Source organism: Triplophysa dalaica, chromosome 17 (genome assembly GCF_015846415.1).
Source record: "Triplophysa dalaica isolate WHDGS20190420 chromosome 17, ASM1584641v1, whole genome shotgun sequence".
Lineage (NCBI taxonomy): Eukaryota > Metazoa > Chordata > Actinopteri > Cypriniformes > Nemacheilidae > Triplophysa > Triplophysa dalaica.
Genome location: NC_079558.1, coordinates 16,930,481 through 16,948,473, shown reverse-complemented (window position 1 = coordinate 16,948,473; position 17,993 = coordinate 16,930,481). Strand labels below are relative to the sequence as shown.

Genomic DNA, 17,993 nt, shown 5'->3' with positions numbered 1-17,993 from the left:
TATAGCCTTATTTGGGTTTTTTATTTAGTTATTATAAGCAAAAGATCAAATAAAAAATGTTTAGCCTGTTATCCGATTAATAAAAAAACAATCGTCCGATTATACGATTGTTAAAATAATTGTTAGATTCAGCCCTAATTTATTGTGTATGTCTGAACATAAACTTTATGTACTTTTACTACATTTCGCTCTGTTGTTTCATTAGTTTTCAGATAGTTATTTATCTTTTCCGAATTTTGTATCTTTTAAACTGTGAAGCAGTTGGAAAAGTGTTTCTGTAAAAGGAAACCTTCATGCTTCTGTTATAGATGCAAATCTAATTGTCACCTTCACATGATGTAACATATACAGTAACTAGAATGACTCCAAATGTAATATAGTACAACTTGTTTGCAGATTTTTTATTTGTTGTGTGTTTCCTATATTGGGGTGGCCGATGGGGGGCACCAATACTGTACTCGCATATAACTCAGAAAATGTGCAGTTGCGCTCCTGACTCGGGTAAATATACTTTCTTACTGTCCACCTCTGTATTATTTAGATCAGACGTTTAGCCAACGGTCCATTGGCGTGAGACTGAGACTAGTAAAACCATAACCACAAAATTGTTATGGTCTTACCACAATAGCCAAAGTTTAGTTGCTGTGGTATTTGTAGTACAACTGTTGTCATAAAATGAAATAATTTGCCAAAAAACCTAAGTGATTACCACCTTGATTTCACAGGAATTTGTCATTGTAACTGTGTTGTACATTTTCGTATAATAAAAACCATGGCTAATTTTTCTAAGGCAGTGGTGGTCAAACTGGGGGCCCAAGAGGAATCCAGGGGGGCCACAGATTTTGTGGCATTTTATGTAATATAGAAATGTATTATAGATTTTATGCAACCAAACATCAGAAAATTAAGATCACCAACAGAAAGAAGTGATGTTCTATCATTGGATAACTGAATACTTTTTTGGTTGAATTAAAATGATAAGTTTAAGATTATAAATCTTTATTTGGGGGGTCAGCAAAGCGTGGCACCCTACACGAAGGGAGTCCTACAATGAACATTTTTGAGAACCACTGTTCTAAGGAATCAAACAGCATTGGTATAACGGTTTATAAACAAGCAATCCAATAATTGCAGTATGAATTAACATTTCCATCACGATTATGACTTTGTTTTCAACGTTTTGCATTCATTTTTGATTAACTCTGATATTTTTGAGAGTAGGAACGAAGTCTGACCCTATGAAGTTTGAAAATCCACTTTCGAAAGTTTTTTTAAGGTTTGTGAAGATGTGTTCACACTTGTTAATATGAAAGATTTAATCTGGTCATGGCAGACATTTTGCTATGTCTGTCGGGCTGCTCAAGTTTATGCTCACTTCTAAATCCCACTTTAACTCCTGTGATTTGTTACCCCAAAGAGAAAGAGGAACCCAATGCCAAATCCCTGAAACAGCCCCGGTCACACCTACAGTTTTATGGCACCGATTTTTATCACGGAAAGTTTTAAACATAGCATTGGACCATGTATATAAGTCATAAGTGAATACTTACCACGGTGTTGTAGCCGAAATGGGATATTTTTGGAATTTCACACTGCTGCTAAAGTACTATTTCTCCTTCCAAAAATAATAATATGAATAAATACATATATTGCGATACATCGGTTTCTGATCGCTTTTATATATTTTTAATACATCCATAATGTTGAATTCTGTAATGCTGATACAGTTGTAAAAATGTGTTATTTGTTATGCTATCATACAGCACATGTGAGTGTTGTGTGTCGCCCTATGCTGGAAGCTTTTGTGCGTGATGCTGTGTATATTTCCCAAAGGGTCAGCCACGCTGTTTGATTGCCCATGATACCGCATGTGTGTGTGTGTGTGTAGCAGTTTCATGCTGTGTCTATTGTTTGATAAGCCATAATCATAAATCCTGAAAGCTAATCACTCGCCCACTCTGCACCCAATCAAAACACACGCAAATTACCCAGTGCTGGGCGCTATTGAGCTATCCATCATAAGTAATATTAGCACTCTGTGTGTTTGTTCGAAAGAGAGAGAGACAAAGATGTTTCCGGTCGGGTTTCCTGTGAGTGTCTCGGTGGTAATTGTGTTTTTGTGTGTGCTTTTGTGTGAAATATGTTGTGTATGTGTTCAAGAAAGAACGTGTCATCCTTAACGACGATTAATGATGAAATTGTCCCCATTAGAAAGAAAAATCACAGATGTGATCTCTTTCATTTCACAATTGTTTCTTCTAGATTGCAAAGTTTTTAGTGTCTCAGATTTTGATTGATTGATTGATTGATTGCTTGAATGATTGATATTGAGAAAAATACACAGAGATCGTAATTTTCCTCCAAAATGTCATAATCTCACCGATTTGTTAACAAAATTACCCAAGACCAGATCATTTAGGTAAAATCTGTTTTATATGAAATATTTACGATTAATCATGCAAAACAGTTTTGTGTTTTCATAATACTGATAAGTACTTCAGTCAGTGTACTGTGCATTAATTTTGTATTTATAAAACACATGCACAAACAATAATACAAAATATAAAATGTATACATCATATATAATTATATATGTATATAATTTAAATTATTTGTAAATATAAATAAATACATTTAAAAATTTCCTAAATATGTGTACATGTTTGTATGTGTTTGTGGTAATACAAAATGAATATGCACTGTACATCGTTAGAAATATTGTATATATATAAACAAATCTAGTAAGTAGTTCATATCAGTTTGGAACAGAATGAAGGCAACACAATAACAACTTTAGTTTTCTTTAATTGTTTTTCAGGGATCATAAAATGGATTGTATGTATTTCCCCTCCTTTGGTGGGCGTGGCATGTGTGCGGCAGTCTGTTTGTCTCCCGACCAATCATCAAGCTCATCTGGGTTGGCGCGGGGGCGGCGGCCGTAATGACAGACGCCGGCGCGTGTGAGTTAAGGCTAGCGGTGGCTGTGTCATTAGCGTGCGCCCTGAAGGAGAGATTAGTCTGATTTATGGCGAGCGACGTTAATGGAAAAGATATGGCTGCTCTCGCACCCTGCCATCCACACTAATGAAAGTTTTGTGCAAATGTGAAAGAGAACGACAGAGCTGTCGCTTCTACCAGCCCGGCATCACTTCTCTATAATTCACACTCTCTGTTTCACATTCATTCATTCTTCAGCTTTAATGTTAGTCTGTCATTACTGTAACGTCCTAATGTACTGTGAATGTTTGTTTTCACTCGCATGTAGAATCAAAGACAGCGTGTTTGCATCCAAAAGTCCTTAAAATCTAGTCTCTGATCACTTCCTTTTGCAACACTGTTCCAAATTAGCACGTCAATAATCAACTTTATTGTAGTTAGTTGCTTACCAAGTCTTTCATGGAATTGGTTTATAAATGTGATCTTTGGCATTATTTATATCCCAAGTGATGACATCTGATCAGACAGAGCTCTAGTAGTAGAATTAGTAGTAGCCAGTATCTGAGAGACACTTTTTTACTCAGTTTCACATCTGGTTGTGAACACTAAATTAATTTTTTTCTGTGTGATATTGTATTGTATAGGTATTTACTTGCATGGAAATCAGATATTCACTGTTTGTCTGAAGTTGAGAGGGAAGGTTCTCAGTGAAAAATCACTTTGTAAATCAATTTTGTATCAAGCACTTTCACAAGATGAAACACCGGTCCAGAAGCACAATTTCATTTTTTTCATTTTATCATTTTAATCTCCATCCATCCATCCATTTTCTACCGCTTATCCGAACTACCTCGGGTCACGGGGAGCCTGCGCCTATCTCAGGAGTCTTTGGGCATCAAGGCAGGATACACCCTGGATGGAGTGCCAACCCATCGCAGGGCACACACACTCACTCATTCACTCACGCACTCACACCCTACGGACAATTTTTTCCAGAGATTTTAATCTCCAATATAGTTAAATATTAATTATTTATTCAGTTAGTCATCTAGAAACATACAATTTAAAAGGTAAATCGCACAAAAGATAATAAAGACTAATACACCTTTTTAGAGCGTACATTGCATACATTTTTAATTGTGTAATAAAGTAGACTGATCTCACTGGAAATCTGCAACAGCGGGTTGCATTTTGTGTCTCCTTAAAGAAAAAGTTCACTCCAAAATGAAAATTCTTGCATCATTTGTCACTCCAGGTGTATGATTTTCTCTCTCCAGCTGAATACAAACTGAGTTTATATGAATAATATCCTTGTGCTTTTTTTTGTAATACTATGGTTTTAAGCTCTAAATTCATCCATCATAAAACTAATACAGTACTCCGATGTGGTAATAAATGTCTACAAAAGCGAAAGGATGGGTATGTATAGGAAAAATATTAATAAACATTGTCTTCAGTCGTATGCTTGGTCATAAGTCAGGTTATGGCGTAAGCGTTACCTTTGACCTTTCACAACTGTATCTTAAAGCTCATGCAAAAATTGACGAATATGAAAGCAGAGAGGAAAGTGAGTAAACTCGTCACAAACAAGCCTAAAACAAATTATGGCTGTCAAGCCAGCTGATTAATCGCATCCTGAATAAAGGTTTGTGTTAACGTAATATATGTCTCTGTACTGTGCGTATAAATTTTGAATTTATTAACACATACATGTACACATATTTACATGTATATGTAACAATAATTAAAATATAAATGTTTATTAATATGTATATTTTCTTAAGGTCCCCGTGTACCAGAAAGTTGCGATTGTTTTAAGTTCTATATTTTGACACATTTCCGAGTTAAATGGAATTTCAAATGAAAAAAATAGTGGGCGTGGCTTTTGTCTTTCCCTGCGATTTGATTGGATGTATAAAAAATCAGCAGACTTACAGTTGTAGGGGAGGAGTTCACGGATGCTCGGCCCAAGCCGTCTAACATACGTAATTTAAGATGGATAGTCAGTACAATAAGCTTTCCTGTAGCTCGGTGGTTTGAGCATGGTGCTAAAAACGCAAAGGTCATGGGTTCGATCCCAGGGATTGCACATATTTAGAAACAATTGTATAGTATAATGCAATGTAAGTCGCTTTGGATAAAAGTGTCTGCCAAATGCGTTAATGTTAAGTGCAATTTTAGATTTTAACTGAAGATTATGAGGCCAAGATTATGAATTTTAAAAAGAGAATGACCCACATTAATAAACTATTTACAATAAACTTTGCAATTTTTCATAAAAAAATTAATATTTTTTTATTTCACACAGACTTAAATATATTAATATATGCATGTGTTCGTGTGTGTGTGTGTGTGTTTATAAAAACAAAATAAATATGAACACAGCCATATATTATGTAAACATAAACTTTATTTCTGGATGCGATTAATCCAGATTAATCGTTTGACTTTTATCCTCCTCTGTCGTAAACAGAGATTACAAACGTTTCTCAAAAGGTGTCAATTCTAATTTCAGGGCCATTCAATTATAAGGAATATTTTATTCTTAGTTAAGTGTTCCTTTAAATAAATGTATGCCCCACGAACTGTCTCTGGTGGCTGAAACTGGAACTACAGTTTAAAACAAACACCTTCCCACGATGCACTATACACTACACATGAGCAAACATCATCCTAATAAAACTTAATTTAAGTAGTCATAATATACTCTCAAATCCAACACTACAGACCACATTGTCTTCAGTTCTTAGAGAAGTTTCAGCTTAGTCCACTGGAGGGCACCTCTGAAGTCCAGAGAGAAGAGAGAATAAATTTGACACGCTGTTGCCAAGTCATTGGGGGATGTGTCGATTCCTCAGTAAAAAGTTAGTTGGACGAGGTGTGAGAGCATTGGCTTGTCTTATATGGAAAAGGGTGGACCAGAATGTCGGTATTTAGTTTGGGCTTTAATTTCTTACAGCGGAGTCGTATTTTCTCTCGAACTGTGCGCTTGACTGTGATTTTGGGATGTGTGGGGGGAGTCAAACGTCAACAGGGCTGATGGGAAAGAGATGGATTGTCATCACGGTGTCAGTGGCGGTCACATGATGAGTACCCGCGCGTGTATGTGTGCGCGTGATTGATTAATCTGTATCCCACACAGAAAAATACACAGACGAAAGCAAGCCTCCATCGCTCCGGGCTTCCTCCTGATTAAAGTTCAGAGCTCCATCCATCTCTTCTCCTCCGCGCTCTCTAGGATGGATGGAGCTCGCAGAAACGCAATATTGTTTGCGGCGAAAAGCGATTTGCATCTTAGCCGTCACCCCCTCTGCACAATACAATCCAGATAGAGACCCGCAGAAACGCAGTTAGAGGCAATAAAGCGACGGCCCATCCCTCTGCTTTATCTCGCCCACACTTTCCCCATTATTTTTCATTTACTTCCTCACTCTCTCTTTCACTCTCTTTATTCTTTTGTTCTGTCTTTCTCGTTAGATCTATTTCCTCATTCCTGTGGTTTTGGGGCATGCCTACTACGGGCCAGGGTTGTGCAAAATTCAGAGTTTAATCAAAATTTATTAAGAAATTTAAGTACTCGTGAAGTACAAAAGCATCAATTCTGGTGACAATAATTGAATTGAAATATGCATGTATGCATAAGCCAATGCACATAATATAAGACGTACTGCAGGTGGGTAAAGAATAAGATGCAATGTTTTGCATGGAATATGCAATGCATGTACTTTATTAACATGAAAATGTTGTTTGTTCAATGCAATTGTTTATGAATGAAAAACATAAAATATTTATTAAACAACTACATATAGGGTGGAACATTTTACATAAGGGGGGTTTGTGTTCTGTAGAATTCTGTCCCGTTGGCTTGGTTATGGGTAAATGTTACAAAAAAAACACATATTATTCAAATTATAATGGAATCACAATTCTTCATCAAATTCACGAAAGGAACCGAAATGTCCAAGCGCTCTCGATTCACTTCTGAAGGGCAACGAACCCTACCACAGTCCATTCAAAAATATTCCGGATTAAAAAATAAAGAGAAAAAGAGAGAATTAGGAATAAAGTGCACAGATTTGAAGTGGAGGAGTCGGATTAGGAGAAAGGAAAGAGAGAGAGAGAGAGATTTTCGAGCAGCCTGCTGTGTTCTAATCACTCATGCAGTAAGAGTGCCGTGCTCAAAAGCGTTTTGCGGCGTGTACATCAGGACAAGACATTCGTCCTTAGGCCTTACATAGCGTCCTCCATGATGTCATCACACATACAGTACATACATACTCGTTTCATTCGGTGCCACGAGTGCAAACCCTTCAGTCATGTGACAATGCATGATCTCATAGCAAATGCACATATATAGATGTGAAATCACATGCATACATCTGTTATTCAGGTCATGCAATCTCTTCCAAAGACAGCACGGCGCTCCCCCTCCCAACTGTGCGATTCCTCATGTCCTACACACACACACAAACACTATATTTGATATACTGCAGAAATGAGGTCATTCTTTCTCATCCTCTCTGTTTCGTTCAATTTGAGTGAATGGTGTTAAGACACACACACACACACCAAGAAAAAGCAGCCAATAAGAGGCCATTATTAATTAAGATGACATTTTCTTTCGATATTGTTTCAAAAGCTTCCCAGGGTGAGAAGCTGCCTTATGAAATGTAAATGTGTTTATATATGAAGTGTCAAAGGGGCCCAGGTGCACTACTATCTATAAATGAATTCTTTTTTCATAAGAGGTCAAAGGTCAGGTGTCAAGGTCGGACCCAACCTCTCACCCGAATGTGTGTCAAAATACGAAACCTAAACAAACGCTTGCACGCGTGAACTCGGGTGTAAGTCACGGCCTGTGAGCTGCGAGCATCACATTCGATCTCATTTCTCATAGAGCGTGAGCGTCTAATGAGACGTTGCCATCGCCGGAGGAGTTTGACCTGCAATCTGCCGTAATGGGCGCTATCACCGCACCATACAGATGAGCACGCCCGATGGGTGAGAACTGAATCGAGACGCTTCCGTTGATTGATTGATTTAATCAGAGAGACGTAACACTGCTGTCCATGCTGGGGGAGGGGCCATGCATTAAAGGTCATTGTGGACCAATCAGATTAAGGGATGGAGGAGCCTGAGGAGGACAGGAAGTAGAAGTAATGCCTGGCAATCCTTTCTGTGTGCGATCCTAAATCACATTGTAACCTTAAGGGACAATACATGGTACAGTGATCTTTTGGATTATAAGACACTTATATTTTAGTGTCCAACTGATTGTTTAATGGCGCTATATAACATATAGCCTTGAATGTATTATTTAAAGGGACAGTTTACCCAAAAATGAAAATTCTGTCATGGATTACTCACCCTTTAGTTGTTCCAAACCTGTGTAAAAAAATGTGTTCGCTTGAACACAAAAAGCAATTTTAGATATTAGAATGTTAGGCGAGTTTTGAGGCACCGTTGAATACCACAGAAGGAACAATTGAAATGATAGTCAAAGGTGTTTCTTTCCTAAATTCATTCTTTACAAAACCTTTGGTGCCTCGGAATTGTCGATGGCTAACATTCTTCCGAATATCTTTCTTTGTGTTCAACCGAACAAAGAAATGTATGCAGATTTGTGTGAACTATCCCTTTAAGATTGAATAATTTAAAATGTTTGTTTTTTAAATAGGTTTTTAGAAATGCTTCACAGACAACAGGGACGACGCAAATAATAAAGTGCTATCGAACTGTAAATTGTTGGGAAGGAATTATAATTGAATAGGCTCATTTGTTTGTGAAGGAGAGGATAGGCTCAACATATTTTGTGTCTTAATTATACCATAAGTTGTCTGTCACTTGGTAATATGGATAAAACCCTGTACTTGGTTCAGTGTTTGTTCTGTGTTGAATTGATGAGACACCTGTTGTTTATGCATTAACCTATGAAAATCCACAACAATTGAATTAATGATTTGTAATTTGCATCTTCTGAGACTTATTACCTCATAACATACTCGATGTACTTCTCATAGATGCTTGTCTTGGGATAAATTGGCAGACAAACGCATGTTTTGTTGGTAAAGCATAAGGGACAGATACGATAAGAACACGGTGAAACTGGCTTCTTGAGTTGTTTCTAAGCTACAATAATAAACAGCTGCAGCTACTCACTGGTACTCATGATGACGGCAGAAACACTAAAACATCACACTGACGAACAATAAAGAAAGCACAAAAACATTTTCAGTTGCACAGGTGGGGTGCTAGTTCCCATTAGTTCCTTCATTTAGTGAACAAATGTAATCATTACTTGTATTGAGTCTCTCCTGTTGCACAGACCAGCTGCGCAGTGTTGTGTCATTTTTATGTTTTACATATTGAGTTTTTTCGCATTAGATGCATTTAATAACAGGTGTAAACTGTCTGGACTGTAACGTCTAAAAATCTTACCAGTGGAATCAATGCTTCAATTGATCAATACTTCTTTTTTAGAGCCCCGGGGACTTAGGAAACACTAAGAGAAAACTCAAAAACGCACACATTTGGTTCTGAAGCCTTAAACTGAAAACATGTTTAGTTGAAGTGGAACAAGGTGTGTCCTGGGAACAGTCACAACAATTACAATGTTTGCCCATCAGATTTACATGTGTAAATTATTAATAATTAGTATCGATGATGATGCATTAGAAGATATAAATTGTGTTTTGTATGAAACATATTAGAAGGATTATGTGTGAATCCGTACATTATTGTTTAAAAGCAGTTCTTCTGTGTGTATGATTAGATGATGTTTTACTGAAATATGTTTCTCATTTACAAAGGGGCCTCATCTTAAGGTTATGACAGACCGTCTAGTGGAATAGAGAGAGTGTGTACCGCTGGTCAGTGGCCTCAGCTGACAAACCTCATCTTTATCATATCCACAACTCATTTTCATCCTCAGACCACATGTTTATGTGTGTGTATTTTTATTTGTGCTTCTGAATTCAGTGTAGATGAATTTAATTTAAACTTGGAGACCTGGAAGTGTGGGCTCTTAACCACCCAGAAAACCCTAGCAACACCCTAGCAACCTTCTCAAAGCAGTTTTAGCAAGCACAGGTTGTGGTACCCACAAATCCAGAACACTCTAGCAATTATTATCCTGCCAAACAACCACAGCCCACGAAGACAGATTCAAATCTGAACTTCTGCCGGTGGTGTAAGCCAGGGGTCATATTTGATGTGCTTTAACAGTGAATTCACACCATACGGAGCCTGTGTATCTATAAAAGAAACACACTGTTTGCTCTTTATTCTTTATCTCAGTTTCTTTCCCCATTTTCACCGCACAGATTTCCTAAGATTTCGTGTTTAGCAATATTTTCCGTTCAGCCAGCTGTGTCAATAGCCACGCCAAACTAGTGCTTTTTCACACACAAGGGGCGGAGGGCTAAATTTCAGAAAGTATTTGACACCCTGTTCGTCGTTCTGTGTGTGTGTGTGTGTGTGATTACATTTCCCGCCTCTATCACAAACATTGACCTTTTCAAATGAATGCAATGTGTGATCTTCTGGTCAAAAGGCGTCTGTGTCATTGTGTATACAGTGAAACAGACAGTGTTTTTTTAAGCTGCTTAACATTACACTGTTTCAATAATGCATGCACAATGATGACGGAGACAGCGAGAAAAACAAAGATACGCTTAGTCAAACTGAACTACATGTTATATTAGTGTATCAGTGCAATTGTGCAATCCATCCACAGAACGTTCATTGTGCGCGCATGTGTGTACACTCTTTAAATTTGCATAAAAAGTGTTGAAACATATTTGACCACAAGCCCATAACATACAGTAATAACATTTTAAATTCTACGCGATTATAAGACAAAGGTATGTGAATACATTCAATACATTAAGATCTTTACATATTTATTTTTAGTCTTTTTCTGTCGTGTGAGATTTTAGGTTTTTTAATTTATGAATGATTTAATATCATAATGATAGATAAGCAATGTGGAGATTTTAGTGGCTTCTGGCGGTGAGGTTGCGAATTGCAACCAATGTCTTACTCCAGCCCTCCCTTTCGAAGCACTACGGTGGCTGACACTGGACTTATGCTGGGTTCGCGCTCTTATTATATTTATTTTGCATTTCTGTCAATAGATCCTCCCCAAAATTACACACAGTACTTCTAAATCATAAAGTCCAGAGCTGCTGAATTCAGCGTAGTGCTGTAGAATTTGCCAGACAAGCCCAGTGTCTATTGTGTTTGTGTTATGAATTTTGCTTGATGATGCAAGTTGGACATAATTCCTGAATTTAATCAGACAGATATTAATTCAGAGAGGGACGTTAAACAAAATGTTTTTTTTTATGTATTAATCCAGAGGTTCTCACTGTTACGCGGTTCATCCATCTCACACACACCCACATGGGCGTCACAGATCACGCCGGGTGTATTTCTGCAGGTGCGTGCTCGCTGGCATTTCACCTAATTAAAGGCTGACCTTTCTAATGGAGGAGCAAATGTCAAGGGGTCCTTCTTGTCTGACAAGCAGGGGTGTCTGTTGGGTAAGTGTGTGTGCGTGCATCAGTGAGTAGATGTTGGCAGAGCATGAGAGTTTTACACGCTGGGCTCTATTTTAACCATTTAAGCGCATGGTCTAAAGTGCAGGGCACAAGTGTACTTAGGGCGTGTCCGAATCCAAACATGCCAAATATTAAATACATCTTGTCCTGTAGATGGGCCTCTCGCTTTAAGAGAACAGGGACAACCCTTTTAGACCATGCACCTGACGCACTGACCGTTTTCCCCCTTCCTCAGGGGGGATTTTTACTTTATTTCAGACTGAGTAGCCTGACGCGAATCTCTCCAAAAATGTAACAGCGCGTTAATAAGACAAATGTATGCACACTGTGCACCAGCCCATAGCCGCCTATAAACAACACGCTCTTTAACCAAAACATACTGCGCCATTGACTTATATAGATCAGGCTTCAGTTGGTCAATTTCAGTTGCCTCAAAATAGCAACGCGCCAACAATTCGCTTGAACACAACACGCTTTCAGACCAGGACGCCAATGGACGCACAAATAGGCGCAGGTGCATTTGCGATTTAAACAACATGCTCAGGATGTGAAAATGAAAACTGCGTCAGGCTGAATTTAGCAAAACACACTTGCGTCAAAAGTGTACGATAGAGCCCACTGTCCTGTATTTGCACTTGGACACTTATACACACATCCAATGTGTGAATATATCAACATGCATAGAAAAACACACGTTTTGAATGCAGAAAAAAAAGTCAGTGCACAAATGGCTCAGGTTTTTTCAGAAGTTAGTTCTGAGAAATGATAGAACATCATTTGTTTACAAAACACCTCTTATTTACTTACACCTATTATTTGTTGTTGAATGCCTGAAATGAATGTATGTGGTGAAATATCAAGATACTTTTTGGTGGCCTAGTGGATTGCTTTTAACTGACTAGACTACATGGGCAACCTTCACCGCACATGAATTTAGGACACACTTACATCTCACAATTGCCCTCCATCATATGTGAAGTTCTTTAGTACAACTCCATGCTTACATCTAATCCAAATCTGTACAAGATGGCGCAGGAGAACATGATTTCACCATCCGTGTGTAAGTTTTACATAACTCTTAACAGTGACCTGACCTTATAAAAATGCTCAGATGATGAAACCGCTCTCTCACACACACATGCACGCTCTCTCCACGCCTGTCTTACATAGAAAGAGGAAGAGATTATTTGATGTCGGTTTTGACATGTTGTGTGTGTGGGACACATTCCCGTAAGCCGTCTTATGAAATGATGTGGTTAGCTGGACAGAATCACAGTCATTGCAATGTGACGCAATGCTAAGGGCACTTACGTCATCTCAGGTCACTACACGCAGTAATTCACTCCCACTCAAAACAATTGAAGGGATTACTGTTACAGAAAAGAACTTTCATTCCTGTCCAGTTTGTGAACATCAAATGTGTGAAAAGATGTTGGCAGCACACAGTCACACCACACTCTAAAAACACACAACATGTGTCGTCCTTAACTCAACGCATCTCTGTGTTATTTCTGGGACAACACATTCCGTGATACTTTTAACACGATTTGTGTTGTATTTTCCATTTATTTCGCTCAAAATAAACACATAATGTGTAAAATAGCATAACACAAATAATGTGTTGATAAATAACACAATCTAAAAGAGTGCATGGTTTAATATTCATGTAAAAGTTTTTTTTAACGAAAATGATTAAGAATCTAAGCTATCTTTGGTTATTTAGAGTATCTAAAACTGACTGTCCATACATCATAAAGCAACATTATTGTAAATTGGTAAGAGAACATCAGTGGTGTATCCGTAGACCGGTTGCAATTACAGATTACAGAGGAACGACATTAAAATGTCTCGAACAGTCAATTTGGTTTATTATTTTGTCAACATAATGTCACATTTGTTATATGTTATATAACATATTAATATTTAATTGGTAAAAAAATGGTTTGCAGGGTGTGATATTAGTTTTGAGCATTTGGTATCTGGGAATAACCAGAGCCATTGAGAGAGAGAGAGTCTCTAATGGAACTATGTTCCAATGGAACAGTTTTTTCACAACAATGGCGGTTCACGAGGCTCTCAATAGTTCCCAGAAGTTACTAGTTTAAGTAACTTAATGAATCATTTTTGTATTTAATGAAACAAAGCATTGAAAGAGAAAACATAACTTCCTGTAACTATCTGAAGGCTCCATGAATCAAGTGACGTGCAGAAATTTTGAACTTATGTAGGCGCAACTCTCTCTCTCAATGGCTCTGGGAATAACAAACTTGTAAATGTCTCGACTGGCCGATCAGAATCAAGCATTCCAACAAACTTTGTGATAAGATATATTAAGTACAGCCAAATTGCAGCGGTTGCACATATCTGACGGACTTAAACGCACCTGTCACTACACAGCAAACTTTAAAGCTGATTTATATTTGCATTCAGCCTATAGCATAAACTAGAAAAAACTTTGAGACTTGCCTGTGGTGTAAAAAGGAATAAAGAATTTTTGTAGTTTTAATGTCAAGTGGCAAGCTGGGGTAAGTAGTGTTACTGTATTGGTGAAAAGAATGACGGATGAAGGTGAAAGTGGAAGGAGGGAAGAATTTGTAACAGCAACTTCACAATTCAGCAAACTTCAAACCAACGATGATAATATTCTCTTTAGCTGTGGTATAATCTACATATTCATGTCATACCCCACACAGCTCTCTTGATACCAGTAGAAGTGTGTGCTAAACAGTGTTGACCAAGTTTCTCTGAAAAAAGTAATGAATTACTAGTTACTAATTACATATTCAATAGTGTAATTAGATAATGTACAAATTACTTTCTCCCAAAAATATTTAATTACTTCTAACTAATTGCTTGACTAGTTAAGTGATTCAAGTATAGACATGAAACGACTCTTTTAACCCATTCAAATCAATAATATGAAAGTACATAAAGTAGAATTATTAACTGACCAAAGTATTACAAATGTGAAAATTATACATTAAAGCAGGGATTTTCAAGTTAGACCTTGAATTTTTTGTCAATATCACTATCGCACACACGTACGTATATTACACAAAGAATTTCGTTTAATTACATCAGAAGTAACTAATTAAATTATAGAAAAAATAAGAGTAATCCTTTACTTTTTCAAGGGAAAAGTAATGAAATTAGAGTAAGTAATAGTTAAACCCAACACATTGATTTTAGTTTAAAGAGTAAAATTATTAATCTCTCGCACTCTTCTTTAACCTCTAGGTACTCAAAGAAATAATGAGGAGGACGTCTTTTAAGATCGCAAGTCCTAAACTACAGGATTCATTAAACTGAATGTTTTACACACATTCACTTTGGAAATAAACACAACAACTAAGGCAAAGATCCATCACTCAACCAGACGAAAATTACCAGAAGAATTTGGTCTTGGACTCAACGTCTCCCAAGACATCATCATCAGCCTTTATCTATAAAGGGCACATGGAATAACCCCCTTACATACACACCAACTCTGGACACCTCTATGGGGGAGTAATCCCTCCAAAGCATTCACACTAAGAGGTGTTTTGGATTCTTGTGTGTGACCGTGGACGGACTCCAGGCGGACATGTCTAGTAAGGGCAACCCCAGCCCGCACCTCAATGGCTTCCCCATGGCCCACTATTCCTACTTCTTCCCGCACATGTTGGGGGGGCTGTCTCCGCCCTCTCTGCCCCTCAGTGGATACAGCACACCTTCACCAGCCAGTGAGTATGAGATCAAAGCTTTATATTTAACGGGATTATGCGTGATTGATTAAATTGGATTTGGACAGTGATGGTTTAGTTTGGCTCAGGGTACAATCCTATATCCTGTAATGGATAAGAAGAAGTTAAAACCACCACATCCTGTGAATGTTTGCGATGGCTGATGGCTCAGAACAGAAGTGATGTGAATTGTGATCATTAAGGTTACTGAATGTGCGCACATTTGACTTTTAGTAAGAACTCTAAACAGCAAATGCGAGTGTGACACAAATCATTTCCTCTTTCAGGCAAAAGAATGTGTAAATGTTTTGAGGCGGTGTGTGTCGTTTACTAAGAGAGGTGGTTCCTTCCCTCCCGCAGAACAAACATTTCCTGTGTGTAAGGAGCTCATAGTCAGACGACACAAGCTCTTCCTGTCCGCATGTTGCACTGATTTCTGATCTACTCTTTTACTCTCTCTTTTCAATCACTTTACAGCTCTCTTTACCTGATGTTATCACTTTACCACACTTGATTATTTCAAATGTCAGGATGTTCATTTATGCACATTGGTTTCCTTTCATGGTTTAATAATGAAATCCCAAATTTCATTTTATGCCACCGTTTATCAGTAAAGTGAAATAACTATTGAATTAAAAATCATTATCATCAAGTAATAGTTCGCCTAAAAATTGAAATTCTTTTAATATATATATATATATATACTCTTGTCATTTCAACCTGTTTAACATTCTTTCTTCCGCAGAATACAGAAGAAGATATTTTGAAGAATGTTGTTAACTGGCGCCTATTCATTTGCATCGGTTCTGTGCCAATATAATAGAAGTGAATGGTTCGGTTACCAACTTTCTTCAAAATCTTTTTTAGTGTTCTGCGGAAGAAAGAAAATCCTAAATGTTTGAAATGAGGGTAAATGATTACAGAATCACTTTAAAAGGGTCATATGGCGAAATACGTGTTTTTCGGTGTGTTATAAGTTGCCCATTCATGTATAAGACATATAAAATTGCAAAAATGTAAGTGTGGGAACAAAAGATGCATTCTATCTAAAAGCGAATGTGAACCCAGACCTGCCTGAAACGCCGCGTGTAACCACACCCCCACGCATGTACGTCACCTTGTGGTATGATTTGATCGCCCAAACGTATCACAAGTAAGATGGACGGTCTTGTAAATCTCATTGTACCGTCGCAGCCTGATGTTCAGAATATGTTAAGAGGCGTTACAGTGCAGTATTCGACCAATCACTACGCACTAGTGACCTGGCCAATCATAGCACACCTCGCTTTTCATAGCGATGAGCTTTGTAAAATATCAGCGTGTTTCAGAGAGGCGGAGCAAATAGGAGATAAAAACATGCACGGTATGTGGAAACAAAAGCGATTTTTAACCTTAAATCATGTACAGTATACACATTGTATTACATCTAAAGCAAACAATAATATTGGTTTTAGCCGCGTCAAATGACCCATTTAATATCTTTGAATCACTTTCATTATTTGTAAATTGTCACTTATCACTGAATGTTGTCATGTCAAATGAGATTGTTTTAGTGAATATACTATACAATTCTTTAATAGTTGTAAAGTATACCAGAGGTTAATAACTAAGAGTTGTTATTTTAAAAAATCCACATCGCTGCTGTCCTTCTGAAATCTTGTGTCTTCATATTTCGTGATTTAAATTTTAGCCATAAATCATTATTATAATCACCCTTTATGTTTGTCGCTGGGTTTTTCAAATATGTCACCAGTAAAAAGTATTAAAGGTGCTTGTCAACTTTGACAACACAGTATTCATTTATTTAAAAAGTACCGTTTTTTTCCATTTCCTGAAAAACTTTTAAATTTGACAATCCTAAGTTTCAGAAGAACAGCAACGATATCTTAGCTGTGTGTTGTATGGTGCCTTTGGCTGAAGGTTTCTGTGGGTAAATATAGTGTGTAGATGGTGCTGAGGTGGCTTTGGTGAATGTGGTCACATTAAAGTGTGTGTGGAGCTTCTTTGCTTTTGACTTGGTGGTCCCTGATGCAGGGGGTCCATGTGGGTGGTTGAACGTATACTAAGAGCCATGGTGGTTGAATATTTAAATAGACGAATGCCTGTTACAGCACCTTTCTGTTTTTATTTATATATGGGCTTTTCTGTTTAATTTTGAGCACAATGGAAAAAGGAATTCTAGCTTTTTTGTTGGGTAGTTTATTTATAAACTTTCTTGACAGCAGTGTGCAGGTTAACAGCTGCTGGTCATGTGGTTTACGTTTATATGCAGAAACATCAAGAAACGGACGATAGGCTTTCTGTCAAACTGCAGCTGGCGTACCACAGAACACATTACTGTAACTTCAACCCGGCTGTGCATGTGGGAAATGTCAAGAATTAATGACAAAACACAGATACCAGGTGAAAAACAAAAAACAAAATCAAACAAAGCTGGAATAAAACAGAAGCATTACACCACATTATCAAAAGAAAATAAAAAAAATAAAGAAAAAACCTTTTGAAAAGGATTTGGAGATTTACCTTTAAAGCTACACTTTGTAGTTTTTTCGACCTTAAAATAATATCTCTAAAATTATTTCAGTGGTAGAACAATTCTTAAACGGACATATTCTACTACCGCTGTGACCTGAACAGCCTCATAGAAGCTAAAACCACACTCTGTAAGTTCTGTGTTGGGTCGGTACACACAGCCCTGGTTTCCAAACAACGTTTCTGCATTTGCCGGTTCTATCAGCAGAGCAAACTAATTCACATGTATTGCGTTGCCCAT

General features: G+C 37.5%; 1 protein-coding gene across 2 annotated transcripts in view; it reads left to right on the top strand.

Moving 5' to 3' along the window:
• The window catches only part of raraa (retinoic acid receptor, alpha a), a 105,704-nt gene that overhangs the window by 48,479 nt on the left and 39,232 nt on the right, over window positions 1-17,993 (top strand). For both annotated transcript variants that reach the window (XM_056771681.1, XM_056771682.1), the window contains one exon: window positions 14,736-15,220. In XM_056771681.1, the coding sequence (XP_056627659.1) occupies window positions 15,082-15,220 (139 nt within the window). In that variant the 5' untranslated portion in view covers window positions 14,736-15,081. The remainder of the gene's footprint in view (window positions 1-14,735; window positions 15,221-17,993) is intronic.